This window comes from Panthera pardus, unplaced genomic scaffold (assembly GCF_024362965.1).
Source record: "Panthera pardus isolate Hobbes unplaced genomic scaffold, ASM2436296v1 HiC_scaffold_11, whole genome shotgun sequence".
Lineage (NCBI taxonomy): Eukaryota > Metazoa > Chordata > Mammalia > Carnivora > Felidae > Panthera > Panthera pardus.
The window spans coordinates 83,713,609-83,729,332 of record NW_026526666.1 but is presented as its reverse complement, the minus strand read 5'-3'; the positions used below and the strand labels follow the sequence as shown (position 1 = coordinate 83,729,332).

The following is a 15,724-nucleotide window of genomic DNA, read 5'->3' as shown; positions in this document are numbered from 1 at the left end:
TTTCAGGCACATTGTCCATTCCCCTGTCCCCTGACCTTTCCTACAACTCCTAACCAAACATAAGCCTAGTTCATAATGCCCAATGATAATGATGGTTTCGTTGATGTTGTATTAGTTCTTGAACTATTAGTATTTGCCATATATGTGTACATGCTGTTTACTTTTCCTAGAGTGACAGCTCTTCTGGATCTTGGTGCAAACACTCCGCTGGGCAACCTCCTTTGACTCTTCTGTGTGGATTAAAGCACTCTTTCTCTTGGAAAGTCTGTTAGATTCCTTAGGTCACAAATAAATATTTCGATAGTAATTAGCTATTGGTTATTGATTATCTCCTGGGTACCAGGTATTGTGCCTTGCAGAAATTAATTCGAATGCTCCCAACATATTTGCAGGATCAGCTGTTACCCTTAACTAATTTTACAGAGAAGGAAATAAGAGACTGGGAGTAAATTGTCTACACATCTCTTCTTGCCAGTGTGGATGGTGTTGTTTCTCTTATGCTCATTTAATAAATAGCTAGTGGTGTTTCTCTTTTATATTGTTTACCCAGTGGTACCAAGAATAATCTGTACCCAGGTTCCTGACCATATGTCTAACTTTTATAAATAGCAAAGTGATAGTGAAAGTGATCCGAGAAGAACTTTGCCTTTGGAAAACATTGCAAAACGCATTTTATAATTTTAGCCTCGGTCTGTGGGTTTTGCATTTTTACTTACTGGAGCATATAGATCACGTGGAGTAGATTCTTCAGAGCATTCAGAAAAAGAATGATTACCAGCATTTTGGTGCCCATGTTTCATTAATAAAAAGTAGATCCTTCATCACAGTGGCAGAACTGGTGTTCTGTACTGAAATGGCAGTGTTCTTGACACGTCTCCATTTAGATTGCTGTCTGTTGTGAAATTTATGAGAGGAGAAATAGAAACAGCTCAGAGGCCTCCTAAATCCAGTCCTGGTGAGCTCATTTGGGACCATTTGGGCCTTGTTGAATACCAATAGTGTTATAGGGTAGAGAAGATGTTCTTATATTCTATAAAGGAAATACAGACTTTTTGGGGTGTGTGTGTGTGTGTGTGTGTGTGTGTGTGTGTGTGTGTTCCCCTTTAGACACAGCTATTTTAGTCTAATTATGTGGGTAAATTACCTCTGTTTACCTATCTAAACTCCCCTTCCCACTCCATCCTCCTCCTCCTCCTCCTCCTCCTCCTCCTCCTCCTCCTCCTCCTCCTCCTCCTCCTCCTCCTCCTCCTCCTCCTCGATGCACTTTTTGTCAGAGCACTGACACTGTGTTTAGACTTAATTATCTGTCTTCGTTCACTGGAATGAAAGCTTTAAGAGGGCAGGGGCTTTGTTTGTCTTGTTTGTTGCCTTGTCTCTAGTACCTGCCAGATGGAAGGCATTAAGTATTTGATTAATGAATCCTCACTTTTATAGGCTTTTGGCTGCTTGTAAAGGTAATAATGTTTAAGAGTGGTAGAATGAGATTTCATTCAATGAAATGCTGTTAATTGAACTTTTATCCTAACAGCCATGCCATATAAAACATTATAGGAGAAATGGTTTACAACTACCAATTTAAAAAAGTTGACCCAACTTAAGCACACGGTGGGTCTTAGGTATTTCCAATGAGAAGAAAGTAGTTGATTTATTTCTGTCTCCCAGGTTCTCCGTGGAGGAGCCAGCCAGCGTCCTTTGACCCCAAATCAGAACCAGCAGGGACAGCAAACAGATCCACTAGTGGCAGCTGCAGCAGTGAATTCTGCCCTTGCTTTTGGACAAGGACTGGCTGCAGGCATGCCAGGTGAGGCTGCATTGTTGTTCCTCATGCTTTGAGGGAAAAAACAGTCTGCTTGTTGGGGGAGACTGAGAGGAAAACAGGCGGTACTTTCGGCTTGCGTAGTAGACTTGTCACGATTTGGGGACTGGCAGGGATGACATACACTTGCCCTCACTTAGACCATCGTTCGTTGATGAGAGCACCTGATTGTTCTGAGCCAGTCTTAATCTTACACGTGTCTCTCCACACACTGCTTGGAGTATGCCGTTGTCCTTTGGTGGTGATCTGTTTTGTCCCTTGGGATTGGGGATGATGGAAGGAGTGGGCAGGCTACTTTGGCGTCACTCCCAGGTTTTAGTCTTTATGCTGATGTCTTTGAACAGTATTACGGAAGAAGTTCCTAGTGTTCCTTGATGGGGCCATCCCTTACGTTTCTGGGATTTCTCCTGAGCCGACAGCAGAGGTGCTTTGTGGTTCCCTACCTGTGGTTGATCTTCACCTCGAGCAGATGTTATTCTTGGCTCACTGTCACCTGGTCCTGTTCTTTGCACAGGTTGGAAGTAATTTGTGCTTCTTCCTTTGAAACAGGTCCTTGTGAGACCTCAGCATAAATTTATGGATTCTTACTGATCATGGAGCATAGCCACATTAACTGATCTACTTAGGAATTCACCGAGTAACTTTGACCTGCATCATTTGTTGTACGAGTTACTAAGCATTCAGCTTTTATTGGGAAGTCACCTGTAATGTCTCCTGTGGCTCAGTAGGATTTGGAGATTCCATGAGGTGCCGAAAGCTCCTATTATTTGAAGTGTGTCTAGGTTTTACCTGGTAACTTGCAGGGTATTTGTGCTCAGACTGTTACGAGGTACGGAAGTACTGCGTTGTAATCATTGATACTCTCTGTTATTTTTGTAGTCGAGGAAACTGTAAAAAAAATTGTCAGGGTATGATTTCTGGTGGTAACCTTGGTTAGCACTTGGAAGAGCGCAGGTGTCCCTGGCCCGCCGAATTCCCTTGCTGACACTTAGCGGGTGGTGAATAGTACTGTACCATACTGTGCCAGACACCATGCGAGATCTTTCGCATTCCTCCTCTGATCGTCTCAAGACTTTTATTATGAGGCAGGTATTCTTATCATCGTCACTGGGGAAATGGGATGCGCAGAGATTCAGGGTCATACCGCTGTCCAGGTAGTGAAGCCAGGATAGAAATCTGCGTCTGTCGGTCCCCACGGTCAAATCTGTGACTGTTTACAGTCTGCTAGCGCCCAGGAGGCCCTGGTAGCTTCCTGTCTACTCACATGTGGCTTGACATTCCCAGGTTATCCGGTCTTGGCTCCTGCTGCTTACTATGACCAAACCGGTGCCCTCGTGGTGAACGCAGGGGCGAGAAACGGTCTCGGGGCTCCTGTGCGGCTGGTCGCTCCCGCCCCAGTCATCATCAGTTCCTCAGCCGCTCAAGCAGGTGAGCTTCCCGCTCCGTGAACTCCTGTCAGAGATCCGAAATGGGCGACGGACGATGTTCTTACAGTCTGTTGAAATGTACTTCATTTGACAGTTCTCGATATAGCAATTCTGCCCTGTAATATTTCAAAGAGAAAAGCAGAAGCAGCAAGTGACCTCGATAGATTCTGTTGACAGCCATGTGCCAGCTGGTTAGCAGCAAGGACCTGCTCCACCGTGAACATAGGAAGTTGGATTACTCACGCACAACGGCACCGTTGGCAGCAGTCCAAGGCTGATTTCACAGAAATCCATGTCCTTATTTTCATTATTTTCAGATAATGTTTTTTTTGTTTTTTTTTAAATATGTTGTTTTTGTTTTTCGGGGTGGAGGCGGGACAGAGGGAGTAGTGAGAAGTGGCAGAGCAATACATTTTGATGGGGGATAAACGATACATAGGTTTTTGTTGTAGGCTTTGTGTGTGTGTATATATATTAGAAATGTAAATTAGGAACGACGGCGGAAACATCTAGAAGAGAGCAATATGTTCAGGAATTCGAGGGACTTGAGTATATTGATGACAGTGGTTCTGGAAAAGTCCTCAACAATGATATTTGTGGAACTTGAGATTTGAGGAAGTAGTTGTAGTTAAAACAGCTACGTTTGACATCTGTACCTGTTTTAAACTGCAGACTCCTTAAAGCCGCCACCATAGTGAATTTGGCTTCGGTGGTATTTTGACTTCACATTGGAAGCAGAAATAGAAAATAGAAGCTTCAGATGAAGGGGTCGAAGGCAGATTTGTGTAGTTGTGTACGAGGCTCACGTCCGCTTCGAAGAGATAGGACGGCGTTACGGGGTTTTCGGAAGGATGACACCGTGGCTGGGGAATGCGGCCAGTCCCTTTCACAGCCCAATGGTTTGCTTTCTTCTTCGTAGCTGTTGCAGCGGCCGCAGCTTCAGCAAATGGAGCAGCCGGTGGTCTTGCTGGAACAACAAATGGACCGTTTCGCCCTTTAGGGACCCAGCAGCCCCAGCCCCAGCCCCAGCAGCAGCCCAGTAACAGCCTGGCATCCAGCTCTTTCTATGGCAACAACTCTCTGAGCAGCAACTCACAGAGCAGCTCCCTCTTCTCCCAGGGCTCAGCCCAGCCTGCCAACACGTCCTTGGGATTTGGAAGTAGCAGTTCTCTCGGCGCCACCCTGGGATCAGCCCTTGGAGGGTTTGGAACCGCAGGTAGAAATCAGACTTTATGTGCTGTTAAAACTGAATTGTAATTATTTTTACAATCTTTATGGAACACTGACAGTGCATGGAATCCTGGACAGATGCCCCAGGCAGATCTGGACCGACCCCCGTGGGAAGCCGGCCGTCCCACATATCTGAGATGATGGACTGTTTAAATCAAGTTTTTAGGGTTGGGGCCGATTTCAGTTTTATGCTTATGTTGCTACTTATTTATACTCTCAGAGTCGATTTGTTTCAGGGATCGGAAAACCAGGGGAGATTTTTTTCAGGCATTGGGAAGAACGTGGAGGGAAGCGTAGAAATGTGGACACTAAAAACTGAGGGAGGAGGACTTACCAAAGACCACAGGGTAGCGTACCCCACAGTCTGCAGGCCTTGAAGAGTCAGGAATTTTCTCCAGTCTTCTGAGAAGAATTAAGGTGGATATTATGGCAAAGTGGGAAGGTGGAAATTAGACCAAGATATTTTTAATGTTTTGATGGGAGAGAAAAGCAGGGAAGGAGTAAGGGAAACAGTGGGATAATTGCAGTGTTTGTAAAACCATGTGATCTCCGAACAGCAGGGCATGTTTGAGAGCGAGAATCTTCAATTGGAATTGGGGGCTAGCAGTAACTCTTGATCGAACCCATTGAGAAAACAGGCTTTCATATGTAAGTCTTGTGTAGGGGGACGATACCCCATTTACAAATCTTTTTTTTTCTGTACTCCATTTTTCTACTAGAACCTTTGGGTTGATGAAAGGCATTCTTTCTAGCCCATTTTCTTTCACCTTTTCCATAGCTTATGTGGCCGTCAGAGCTTTTTAACCCATCCCCACCCCATAATATGTGACACCAAAGGAAGGTAAATTTAGCATTCGTGTGATGGTTTGAACAAAAGTTTCATGTTAAACCGAGCCATGTCCTCTTTATTACTTTACCTGCCCCTAGAACTGCCACATGAACAGTTAGGCTGTCTCTGCTGACAGATTTGCGGTGGTAAGGAGTCTGGATCAAAGTGTTAGGAACAGGTCACTGGGCTTGTTCTTCAAAGAACAGGCCTTTTCTTATCTGCATTGTTTTAATTCCATTTTAGTTGCAAACTCCAACACTGGCAGTGGCTCCCGCCGTGACTCCCTGACTGGCAGCAGTGACCTTTATAAGAGGACATCGAGCAGCTTGACCCCCATTGGACACAGTTTTTATAACGGCCTTAGCTTTTCCTCCTCTCCTGGACCCGTGGGCATGCCTCTCCCTAGTCAGGGACCAGGACATTCACAGACACCACCTCCTTCCCTCTCTTCACATGGATCCTCTTCAAGCTTAAACCTGGGTAAGAACCATTACTCTAACACCACCTTGAACTCTAGAAACCTCTTGCCACTGATGACATTACAAGTACTTTGCGTACGCAAAGGACAGTCCCTTTATCCCAGGAGCGCCCTGGGTGTTCTGTGCCTTCCTTAAGTGCCTCATGTTATATAGGCTGTACCTAGATAGCATAGCAGTTACGGGTTTATTCAGGTTTGGGCGCGTCCCCTGTATATTCACTTCAGCTTCCGTCTGAACATCTTGTTCTTGGTCTACACGTGGGAGTCTTTCATGAGAAACCCAGTACAGATTCATTTTCAGTAAAGCTGGAAAACACAGAGACACAGACAAAGAATGTGTTCACCTAGTGTCACCACTGAAATATCACAATTAATATTTTGCCTTATTTTTCAGACTCCCTCCCCCCCATGTTTACGCTTAATATCTTTTCCACAGAAAACACTCTATGTAAAAAATTTGCCAGATTCTTACAATTTTTTTATATAAACTACCTAGTATGCTAATGAGTATAGAAGTGTATTTCTCAACTATATGTTTAGGTTGTTATTGTGTATGGGGATTTAAAAAATGTTACCATCTAGATCCTAAAATGAGGAAAGAAGAGAGGATTGTAAACAGCAGACTGTAAGAATGAAAAGAAACTTTATATTAACACTTTGGGTGGCAAATTCCTAAATGTTGGAAGAGGTGGAAGACGGTGCATACTTCCTTCCCTTGGTTATTTGTTGGGTGTGGATTCTGAAGCACTGATTTATTCTTTAGGTGGGGGAAGTTGAGGCTTTGGAGTAGAGTGACCATATAATTTATCGTGCAGCCCAGGGCATGTTTGAGAGTGGATGGGAGTGCTGTTAATAATTACTCTGATGGTAGACCTAAACTGGCAGTGTCCTGGGAAAAATCATCATGTTTGGGTACTTCTGGTTTTTGTTTTTTTGTTTTTTAATCCTCTATTTATTATTATTATTATTATTTTTTAAAAAAAGACATTTTTTTAAGAGCAGTTTTAGATCCATAGCAAGATTGAGGGGAAAGTACAGGGATTACCCCCACACCCTCTGCCTTGTGCTCGTGCACGCTCCTCCATTATTAGTGTCCCTCGGCAGACTGGGACCTTTGCAACAGTGACCTCATTAGCATCGTTATCATCCAGAGTTTGTAGTTTATGTGGACTGTTTTAACCAGCAAGGTTAGAAGTGGCTTTACGGGCTCTGAAATGAGAACTGACTAAAAACAAATAGTATGCTTTCATTTGGAAGGACAAAGACCGCAAAGTGATCTATAAAAACCAAAAAAGTCTTGAAGGGGATAGGATAATAGAGTTCTTATTCTGGGACTGGAAAGTGCGGTCGCTGGGTTGGAGTGGTGGGTTTTCAGGCAAAGCTGTGTACGCACATATGCATTTGTGTGAGTGTTTGTGTCCTGCAATCTCCGAGGTCAGAGCTGTTCTTGTAGAACTCATGGGCTCAGGTTCCATATGGACGTTACTTTAGAAAAGTTGTGGGGACGCTCCAGATGGGTAAATACGTGTTGGACAGAGAAGGCAGTGGGGTCCGTCGCACGACAGGGTTTCCTAGTGACAGAATGCTTCCCTTTAAAGACTGAGGGTTAATGCAGATCATTAGGGGTAAATGAAAGTCCCCGTTTAGTATATAGATGGAGCTAACGCTTAGTGGTTATTATTGGCTGCTATTAATGGTTTTGGGTGCTGTACATATGACTCAGGCAGGGATTAGGTATTTTGCCCATGATACAAAGTGAGGAAACTGCCTTAAATATCTTGCCTAGGTCTTCGCATTCTCTGAAGAGATTTAGTGTCAAACCTCTTCGGCCCCGAAGCCTGCACTGTCAGTGTGCATGTCCTGGCCCGTGACATACCCAGGGTATCTTTTAAACCAGTGTTTTCATCACGTCCAGAAAGTCTCTCTTTTTAATTCCTCGAGTTAAACATTTGAACCGTGTCAGCTAATAATCTGACATTTGTAGTAAAGAAACTAAATCTACAAACATTTTTACTTTACTAAAAAAAATTGTTTTCAACGTTTGTTTATTTTTGAGAGAGAGTGAGGGAGTGGGGGAGGGGCAGGGAGAGAGGGAGACAGAGGATCCACAGCAGGCTCCGGGCTGACGGTAGAGAGCCTGATGTGGGGCTCGAACCCATGAACTGTGAGATCATGACCCCGAGTCGAAGTTGGACGCTTAACCGATGGAGCCACCCAGGTGCCCCAATTTTTTTTTTTTTTTTTTTTTTTAATTTAACAGTTTTTTTGGTTAAGAGACAGATGGTAAATATTTTAGGCTTGCAGGTCAGGTGGCCTCTGTAGTAAGTATTCAACTCTGTTGTGAGGTACAAAATTGGCCACAAACAAAATGAGAATGAATGTGTAGCTCTCATGCAGTCAAACTTTATTTATAAAAATAGGTGGCAGGCCAGATTTGTCCTGTGGGCTTTAGCTACAGGTTGGCTCTGTCAGCCTCTGAACTAGGTGCTGTGGTTCTTGGTGTTTGAAAATGGGGCTGGAAACAGTACTTGGGTGCATGGTGCCTTTCCTCTTTCCAGTATATCTGCAATTAAATCCTTCTTAATTATGTTTCCCCTGTGAGGTAGGCAATAACTGTTGGTGTGAGTCATTTCTCATTTTAAGGACTCCTGCTGCCCACCTGGCTTTATTTTTAAACGTATCTTCCCTTTCGAAACAGTTTACCTCATTTAAGCAACTTAGTTGTATGTGTTCGCATTGGACTTCCATTGCTACGCGTACTGTGTAAACCATACGTGTCATTCCTGAGGAACTTTGTGTCTTGATTGGTAGAGCTTTGCCTCTGCTCGGTCTGTTTGCTTGACAGAAGGGTTGTCCTATGCTTTAGTCCTAACCTAGACAAAACAGAGGTGTGGGAATTGCTTTCCTTTCCTTTCTTTTCTTTTCTTTTCTTTTCTTTTCTTTTCTTTTCTTTTCTTTTCTTTTCTTCATTTTCTTTTCTTTTTTCCTCCCCTCCCCTCCCCTCCCCTCCCCTCGTTTCCTTTCCTTTCCTTTCCTTTCCTTTCCTTTCCTTTCCTTTCCTTTCCTTTCCTTTCCTTTCCTTTCCTTTCCCTTTTCTTAAGTTTATTTGTTCATTTTGAGAGAGAAAGAGTGCCCAAGTGGGGGAAGGGCAGAGAGAGAGAGAGAAAGAGAGAGAGAATATATCCCAAGCAGGCTCTGCATGGTCAGTGCAGAGCCTGATGTGGGGATCCAACTCCAGAACTGCGAGATCCTGACCTGAGCCGAAGTCAGACGCTCACTTAACTGACTGAGCCACCCAGGTGCCCTGGGAATTGGTTTCTTTTTTAATTTTTTTTTTTTTTTTTAACGTTTGTTTATTTTTGAGACAGAGAGAGACAGAGCATGAACGGGGGAGGGTCAGAGAGAGGGAGACACAGAATCTGAAACAAGCTCCAGGCTCTGAGCTGTCAGCACAGAGCCCGACGCGGGGCTTGAACCCATGGACCGCGAGATCATGACCTGAGCCGAAGTCGGCTGCTTAACCGACTGAGCCACCCAGGCGCCCCTGGGAATTGGTTTCTAACAGTGTCCATACAGAGGTCCTTAAAGACATTTTGGTGCCGGAAACTTGACATTTCTTTACCAAATACATGTTGGGCCACACCTAGTAGAGTTTCTACTGACACCGCTGCCCTGCTGACACCGGCCATTAGTTCTTGGGTCACTAACCACCATGCTGTGCATTTGCATCCATTGTGTTAAATGCTCACGTAACTCTGTTACACACAGGGAAAATTAAACTCAGCACGGTCTGGTGACTTTCATAAGAACACACAGCTAGCAAGTGTTTGAATGTGCATGCCAGCCTGTATATCTCTCGTTTTCCCAGTGTGGGTCTTTTCTCCATGATATTTTCATACTTCTTCCCCGAAGCCACGTGTGTTAGGATACTATCAAAATGATCAATGACCTGCTTAGTTTACTTAGTTTTTTTTCCTCATTATTTATTCAATAATCATTTGTTAGTAAGACTAATGTAAGACTCCTAAAAATTTTTTTTTAATGTTTATTTATTTTTGAGAGAGAGAGAGAGAGAGAGCAAGTGGAGGAGGGGAAGAGAGAGGGGGAGACACAGGATCCAAAGGAGGCTTCAGGCTCTGTGGTGACAGCTCAGAGCCGTGATGCGAGGCTCAAACTCACAAGCTGTGAGATCATGACCTGAGCTGAAGTCAGCTGCTTAACCAACTGAGCCACCCAGGCGCCCCCAAGACTTTTTTTTTTTAATGTTTATTTTTGAGAGAGAGAGCACATGCACGCCTGAGAGCATGAGTGGGGGAGGGGCAGAGAGAAGGCAGGGACAGAGGAACCAAGGCAGGCTCCCACCTGACAGCAGCATAGCCCAACGTGGGGCTCGAACTCAAGCACCATGAGATCATGACCGGAGCTGAAGTTGGACGCTCAACCTATTGAGCCACCCAGGTTCCCCTACATGAGACTCTTAAATGCTTTTTTCCATTACCCATTGTTTAAAGACCAATATTCTTAAGGACACAACTTTATTGAGTTATATTTTACATATCATAAAATTCACCCATTTCAGGTGTATAATTCATTGATTTTTAGTAACTTTCTGAATTGTGCAACCATCACCTTAAATCGATTTTAGAACATTGTCATCCCCTCGGTAAGATTTCTCAAGACCAATTACAGTTAATCTGTTAGCATTCACACCCTTAGCCCCTGTCAACCACTGGTCTACTTTCTGTTTTTCAATTTGCCTTTTCTGAACATTTCGTATAAATGGAACTGTACAGTATGTGATCTCTTTTGTTTGGCTTCTTCCCTTCTCATGGTGGGTCGTCCTCCTACTCCTTCTCATGTTTTTGAGATTTAATCCATGATCTTGTGTGTGTCAGTCGTTTGTTTCATTTTACTGCCAAATTGTCTTCTTTTTTATGGATATGCCACATTTTGTCTAACCATTCACAGTTGAAGGATTTTGTTGATTACAGGTTTTGGCTCCTGGAGATTATTCTGCTGTGAATGTTTGCATGCAGGTCTTTCTTTGGTCACATGTTTTTATTTCTCTTCTAGTAGAATTGCTGAATTGTGTTTTAGTTTTATGTTAAACCTTTTGAGAAAGTGCCAGATTGTTTTCCAAGTTGGTACACATTTTACATTCCCATCAGCAGCGTACGAGGGCTCCAGTTTCTCTATATCCTCACCAATGTTGTGCTTTTCTTATTTAAAAAGCTCTTCTAGTGGACTTGAAACAGTTTGCCATTGTGGTTTTAATTTCCGTTTCCCTTATGACCAGTCATGTTGAGCGTGATTTCATGTGTTTATTAACTATGCGTATATCTTTGGTGTAATGTCTGCTCATATTTTTAAAAATTTGGATTGTTTGTTTTCTTATTGAGTTGTAGGAATTCCTGGAATTCCTGTGGAAATTCCTTTTTATATTCCTGGATAGAAGTCCTTCATTAGATACCTGCCTTGCATGTAGTTTCCTCTGGTTTCTTCTTGTCTTTTCATTTAAAAAATTTTTTTTCTTTAATGTTTATTTATTTTTGAGAGAGAAGAGAGAGATAGGGTGCGAGCAGGGGAGGGGAATAGAGAAAGGGAGACACAGAATCCGAAGCAGGCCCCAGGCTCCTAGCTGTCAGCACAGAGCCCGATGCAGGGCTCGAACTCAGGAACCGTGAGATCATGACCTGAGCCGAAGTCGGAGGCTTAAATGACTGAGCCAATCAGGTCCCCTTGTCTTTTCATTTTTTAAATAGTCTCTTTTGAAGTGCAGTATTTAATTTCGATGAGGTCCAGTTTTTCATGCTTTCTGGTTCAGAAGAAATCTTTGCCCAACTCAGGGTCTTAAAGATTTTCTCCTTTTTTGTTCTAAAAATGTTATTGTTTTAGCTCTTACAGTTAAGTCTGTCATCCATTTTGAGTTAATTTTGTGATATTGCCCGAGGTGGAAGTTCATCTTTTTGCGTGCACCAGTTTCCCCAGTAAAGTTTTGAAGTTTTCAGTGAACAGGTCTTACGTGTCTTTTGTTAAATTTGTTTCTGCAGATTCTATTTTTCTTACGGTATTGTGAATGGAATTGTATTCTAGGTTTGGTTTTGGATTGTTTGCCACTTGTTTATAGAAATGCAGTTGATTTTTGTATATTGATCTTGTATTCTGCGCACTTGCCATATTTATTAATTAGCCGTAATAGATTTGGATGGATTCCTTACAATACTCTATATATAGGGTCATGCCACTTGTGAATAAAGAGTTTCCCAATAAACAGACAAACAGACAAGAGTTTTCCAGTCTGGATGCCTTTTATTTCCTTTTCTTGTGTGATCGTCTAGAACCTCCAGCACTGTGTTAAATACAGTAGACGAGAGCACACATCCTTGCCTTGTTCCTGATCGTGAGGATAAAGTGTTACTCTTTTCCTCTTAAGTATGATCATTGTATGTTTTTCATAGATGCCCCTTATCAGGTTAACTTCTGTTCTGAGTTTAAGAGTTCTGCTGTGAATGGGTTTGGGTTTTGTTAAATGCTTTTTCTATGTTTATTGATGATTATGTGGTTTTTATCTTTTATTCTGTGAATACTGTATGTCACATTAATAATTTTTGGATGTTAATCCACGCTGGCATTGCAGGGATAAACTCCACTTGGTCATGTTGGAGTTGGTTAATATTTTTGTTGAGGAGTTTTGCATCTATATTCATGAAGGATATCTGTCATTTTCCTTTCTTTGTTTGACTTGTTATCATGGTGATATTGACCTTATAACATAGGTTAGGAAATGTACCACCCCCCTCTGTTTTCTGGAAGAATTTGTGGAGTACTGATATTATTTCTTTAAACTTTTGATAAAAGTCAACACTGAAACCATCCTGGCCTGGGTGTTTACTTGTACTTGTGGGAAGGAGCTCTATTACTAGCTTACTAGCTCAGTTTCTATTTAGGTCTTACAGGGTCAGATTTTCCATTTCTTCTTGAGTCAGTTTTGGTAATTTGTGACTTTCTAGGAATTTGTTCCATCTAAGTTGTCAGATTTGTTGGCATAGGGTGGAAATGTCTTAAGTAAAATCTCCCACCCGTTTCTCTCTGTCTCTCCCTCCCATCTCTCCCATCCATAAATGTGCATAGGTGTATATGCGTGTTTAGTAATGCAAATAAGTTTTTTATGACCCCGAGCAAGTCAGATGTTGAAAATATTTAGTTTGTCTTAGCATGTGTTATATTTCTCAATTTTAAAATACTGCTTTTGTAATTATTAATATTGCTTTTGATAATATTATTATTAACAGTTAGACTTACAATCCTCATTTGTGGCTTCCGTGTGGGTAAGAGGAAGCCTTTGGGCTCTTGCTGGTACCTAAAGCATTCATCTCTAACAAATTTCATCTCTACCTCAGCGAGAAAAAGTAAGGCATGTGGAGATGGGTGCCCCAAAGGTCTGATTCTTACCTAACTAGTTTCATGTCCTGCCTACCCGTAGACCTCTCCATTCTACACCCGTCTCTGCGTTTCCTAAGCTGCTGCTTCATGCTTACGGCTTTCTCCATAATCCCCAGATTGTGCCACTTTTAAACTCTAGGCATCGAGAAGTAGCAGATGTAATTTATTATAATGTACACGGTTGACAACTCCCAGCCTTTTCACGTGCCCTGGAAGAGGAGTACTGTGCTTGGTGATTCCCACAGTGTTGAGATGCAGCAAAAGTGAGCTCAAAAGTTCATGATCTCTCTGTCCGGGGCAAAAAAATACAAGCGTTTAGTATTATGTCATGATAGAATTCCTATATTCTTAAAATGAATTCTTGCTATTCTTTAAATTCAGGGTTGTAGGTACTTAGTCCTTTAAGAAAAGCAAAGTTCAAACACAAGATGGTTTTCTCTGTCCCTGCCTGAACTGCAAGAGATGTTTCTAATTTATTGTTCAGTAACCCGTACTAATTTCAGATTGTTTACTAGTCACGGGTGTGCCTTTTCATGCTTCTCCATTCTAAAAGGTAATGGAGTGTTTTGTGATTGCTCACTTAGTTCTTTGAAAGTGACTTGTCTTCTGTAAAATTAACCATGTGAAAATTAACTTATTTTGGACTGAGTCATATGCACTGAAGATAGTTCATTTTAGGCTTATTTTAATTTAGGGCTAGCTGGCTGTGGTATTAGTATTAGGGAGTGGTTTGGTTGGGGAGAACTTATAAACATTTTGGTGAGTGGTGTTGCCTTGCCTGTATTAAACCCAGAGCTAGATGTTGGGGGCCTTGGGAATTTTTCTTTAAAGGTGAAGAAGGCGGGGTTTTACCCAGTAGAATTAGATCACAGTAGATTAGATCACAGTATTAGATGTGTGAGTACAAAAAGCAAATGAAAGAGAACATTCCAGATAGCAAGAGGGTGGAAAACTAGATGGCTGCTGGCAGAAAACCTTTTCATATACTTGTAGAAAACAACTGAAGTATGTACTAATTTAGTTTAGCGCAGTCTAGTTTTTCCATCCATTTACTTTTTATCTGTATGCGTCCTCATTTTTAAAGTCGATTTCTTGTAGACGACATCTAGTTGGGTCATGCTTTTTTGACCTACTCGGACAATCTTAATTGCTACAATTAGACCTTTGACATTCAAAGGGATTATTGATACAGTTGGATCAATATCTCTGATATTTGTTTCTGTTTTCTATTTGTTGCCTTTGTTCTTTGTTCCTGTGTTGTCTTCCACTCTTTTTCTGTCATTTATAACTGATGCAGGCTCACTTTCAAATAAGGTTATACCACTTGACATGTACTGTGAGTACCTTACAATAATAAACTCCCAGTTCCTTTCTTCTGTCCCTTGTTTCAGTGCTGTTACTCATTTCACTTACATATGAGCATACCCAGCATTTCACATATCTAAGCATAAGCGTTCACTGAATGCATTGTCGCCATTATTATTTTGAACAGACTGTTATCAACTAAGAATAGAAATGAAAGTTTTTGTTACCTTCACCTATTCCTTTTTTGATGCTCTTCCTTTCTTTATATAGATCAGTTTCTGACCTATATTATTTTTTACTTCTCTCCAAAGAACTTATTTTTACTCTTCTCCAAAGAACTTTTTTTTTTTTTTTTTTTTTTTAAAGATTTCTTGCAAGGTAGATCTACTGGCAGCCAATTCCCTCAGTGTTTGTTTGCCCGAGAAAGTCTGTTTCTCCTTTGCTCTTGTGAAGCACAATTTTGCAGGATATGGAGTTCTAGATTTGTGGGTTTTCTTCTCTCAGAACTTTAAATATTTTACTCCACTCTGTTCTTGCCTGTGTGCTTTTTGAGGCAGAGTGAGATGTAATTATCTCTGTTCCTTTTTAGGTAAGGTGTTTCCCCCCACTCTGGCTTCCTTCAGTGTTTCCCCCCCTTTATCTTTGATTTTCTATAACTTGAAGATGATGTGTGGAGGTGTAGTTTTGGGGGCATTTATCCTGTTTAGTGTTTGCCAAGTTCCTGGATCCGTGGCTTGGTGTCTGACGTTAATTTGGAGAAATTCTTGGTTGTTGTTGTTCCTGATATTTTTTCTGTTTCTTTTTCTTCTCCTTCTGATCTTCCCATTATGTGTATGTTACACCTTTTGTAATTGTCCTCAGATAATTTGATTCTGGTTTTCTGAGTCTTTATTCTCTTTACTTTTAGGTTTTTGGGGATTCTGTTGATACTTCCTCTAGCCCAGAGATTCTTCCCTCATCTGTGCCTCGTCTACTAACAAGCCCATCAAAGAATTCTTCATTTTGGTCGCAGCGTTTTTTATTGCTAACATCTCTTTTTGGTTCTTAGGATTTCCATCTCTGCTTGCGTTGCCCATCTGTTCGTGGATGCTGCCTACTTTATCTGTTAGAGCCCATGGCAGATTCATTGTAGTTGTTTTAAATTCCCATTCTGGGGAAAAAAAAAAATTCCCAGTCTGGTAACTTTAGTATCCCTG

General features: G+C 41.9%; 1 protein-coding gene and 1 non-coding gene across 17 annotated transcripts in view; both read left to right on the top strand.

The window, feature by feature from the left end:
* Positions 1 to 15,724, top strand: part of PUM1 (pumilio RNA binding family member 1) — a 133,266-nt gene that overhangs the window by 92,966 nt on the left and 24,576 nt on the right. For 13 of the 16 annotated variants that reach the window (XM_053898259.1, XM_053898254.1, XM_053898238.1 and 10 more), the window contains 4 exons: positions 1,663 to 1,801; positions 3,101 to 3,244; positions 4,163 to 4,459; positions 5,546 to 5,782. In XM_053898259.1, coding sequence (XP_053754234.1) covers positions 1,663 to 1,801; positions 3,101 to 3,244; positions 4,163 to 4,459; positions 5,546 to 5,782 — 817 coding nt within the window. The remainder of the gene's footprint in view (positions 1 to 1,662; positions 1,802 to 3,100; positions 3,245 to 4,162; positions 4,460 to 5,545; positions 5,783 to 15,724) is intronic. The other 3 variants (XM_053898250.1, XM_053898248.1, XM_053898239.1) reach the window with 2 other exon arrangements.
* Positions 1,922 to 1,999, top strand: LOC128776005 (small nucleolar RNA SNORD103/SNORD85). The gene has a single exon (XR_008420981.1). It is a non-coding gene; the product is annotated as a small nucleolar RNA SNORD103/SNORD85 (small nucleolar RNA).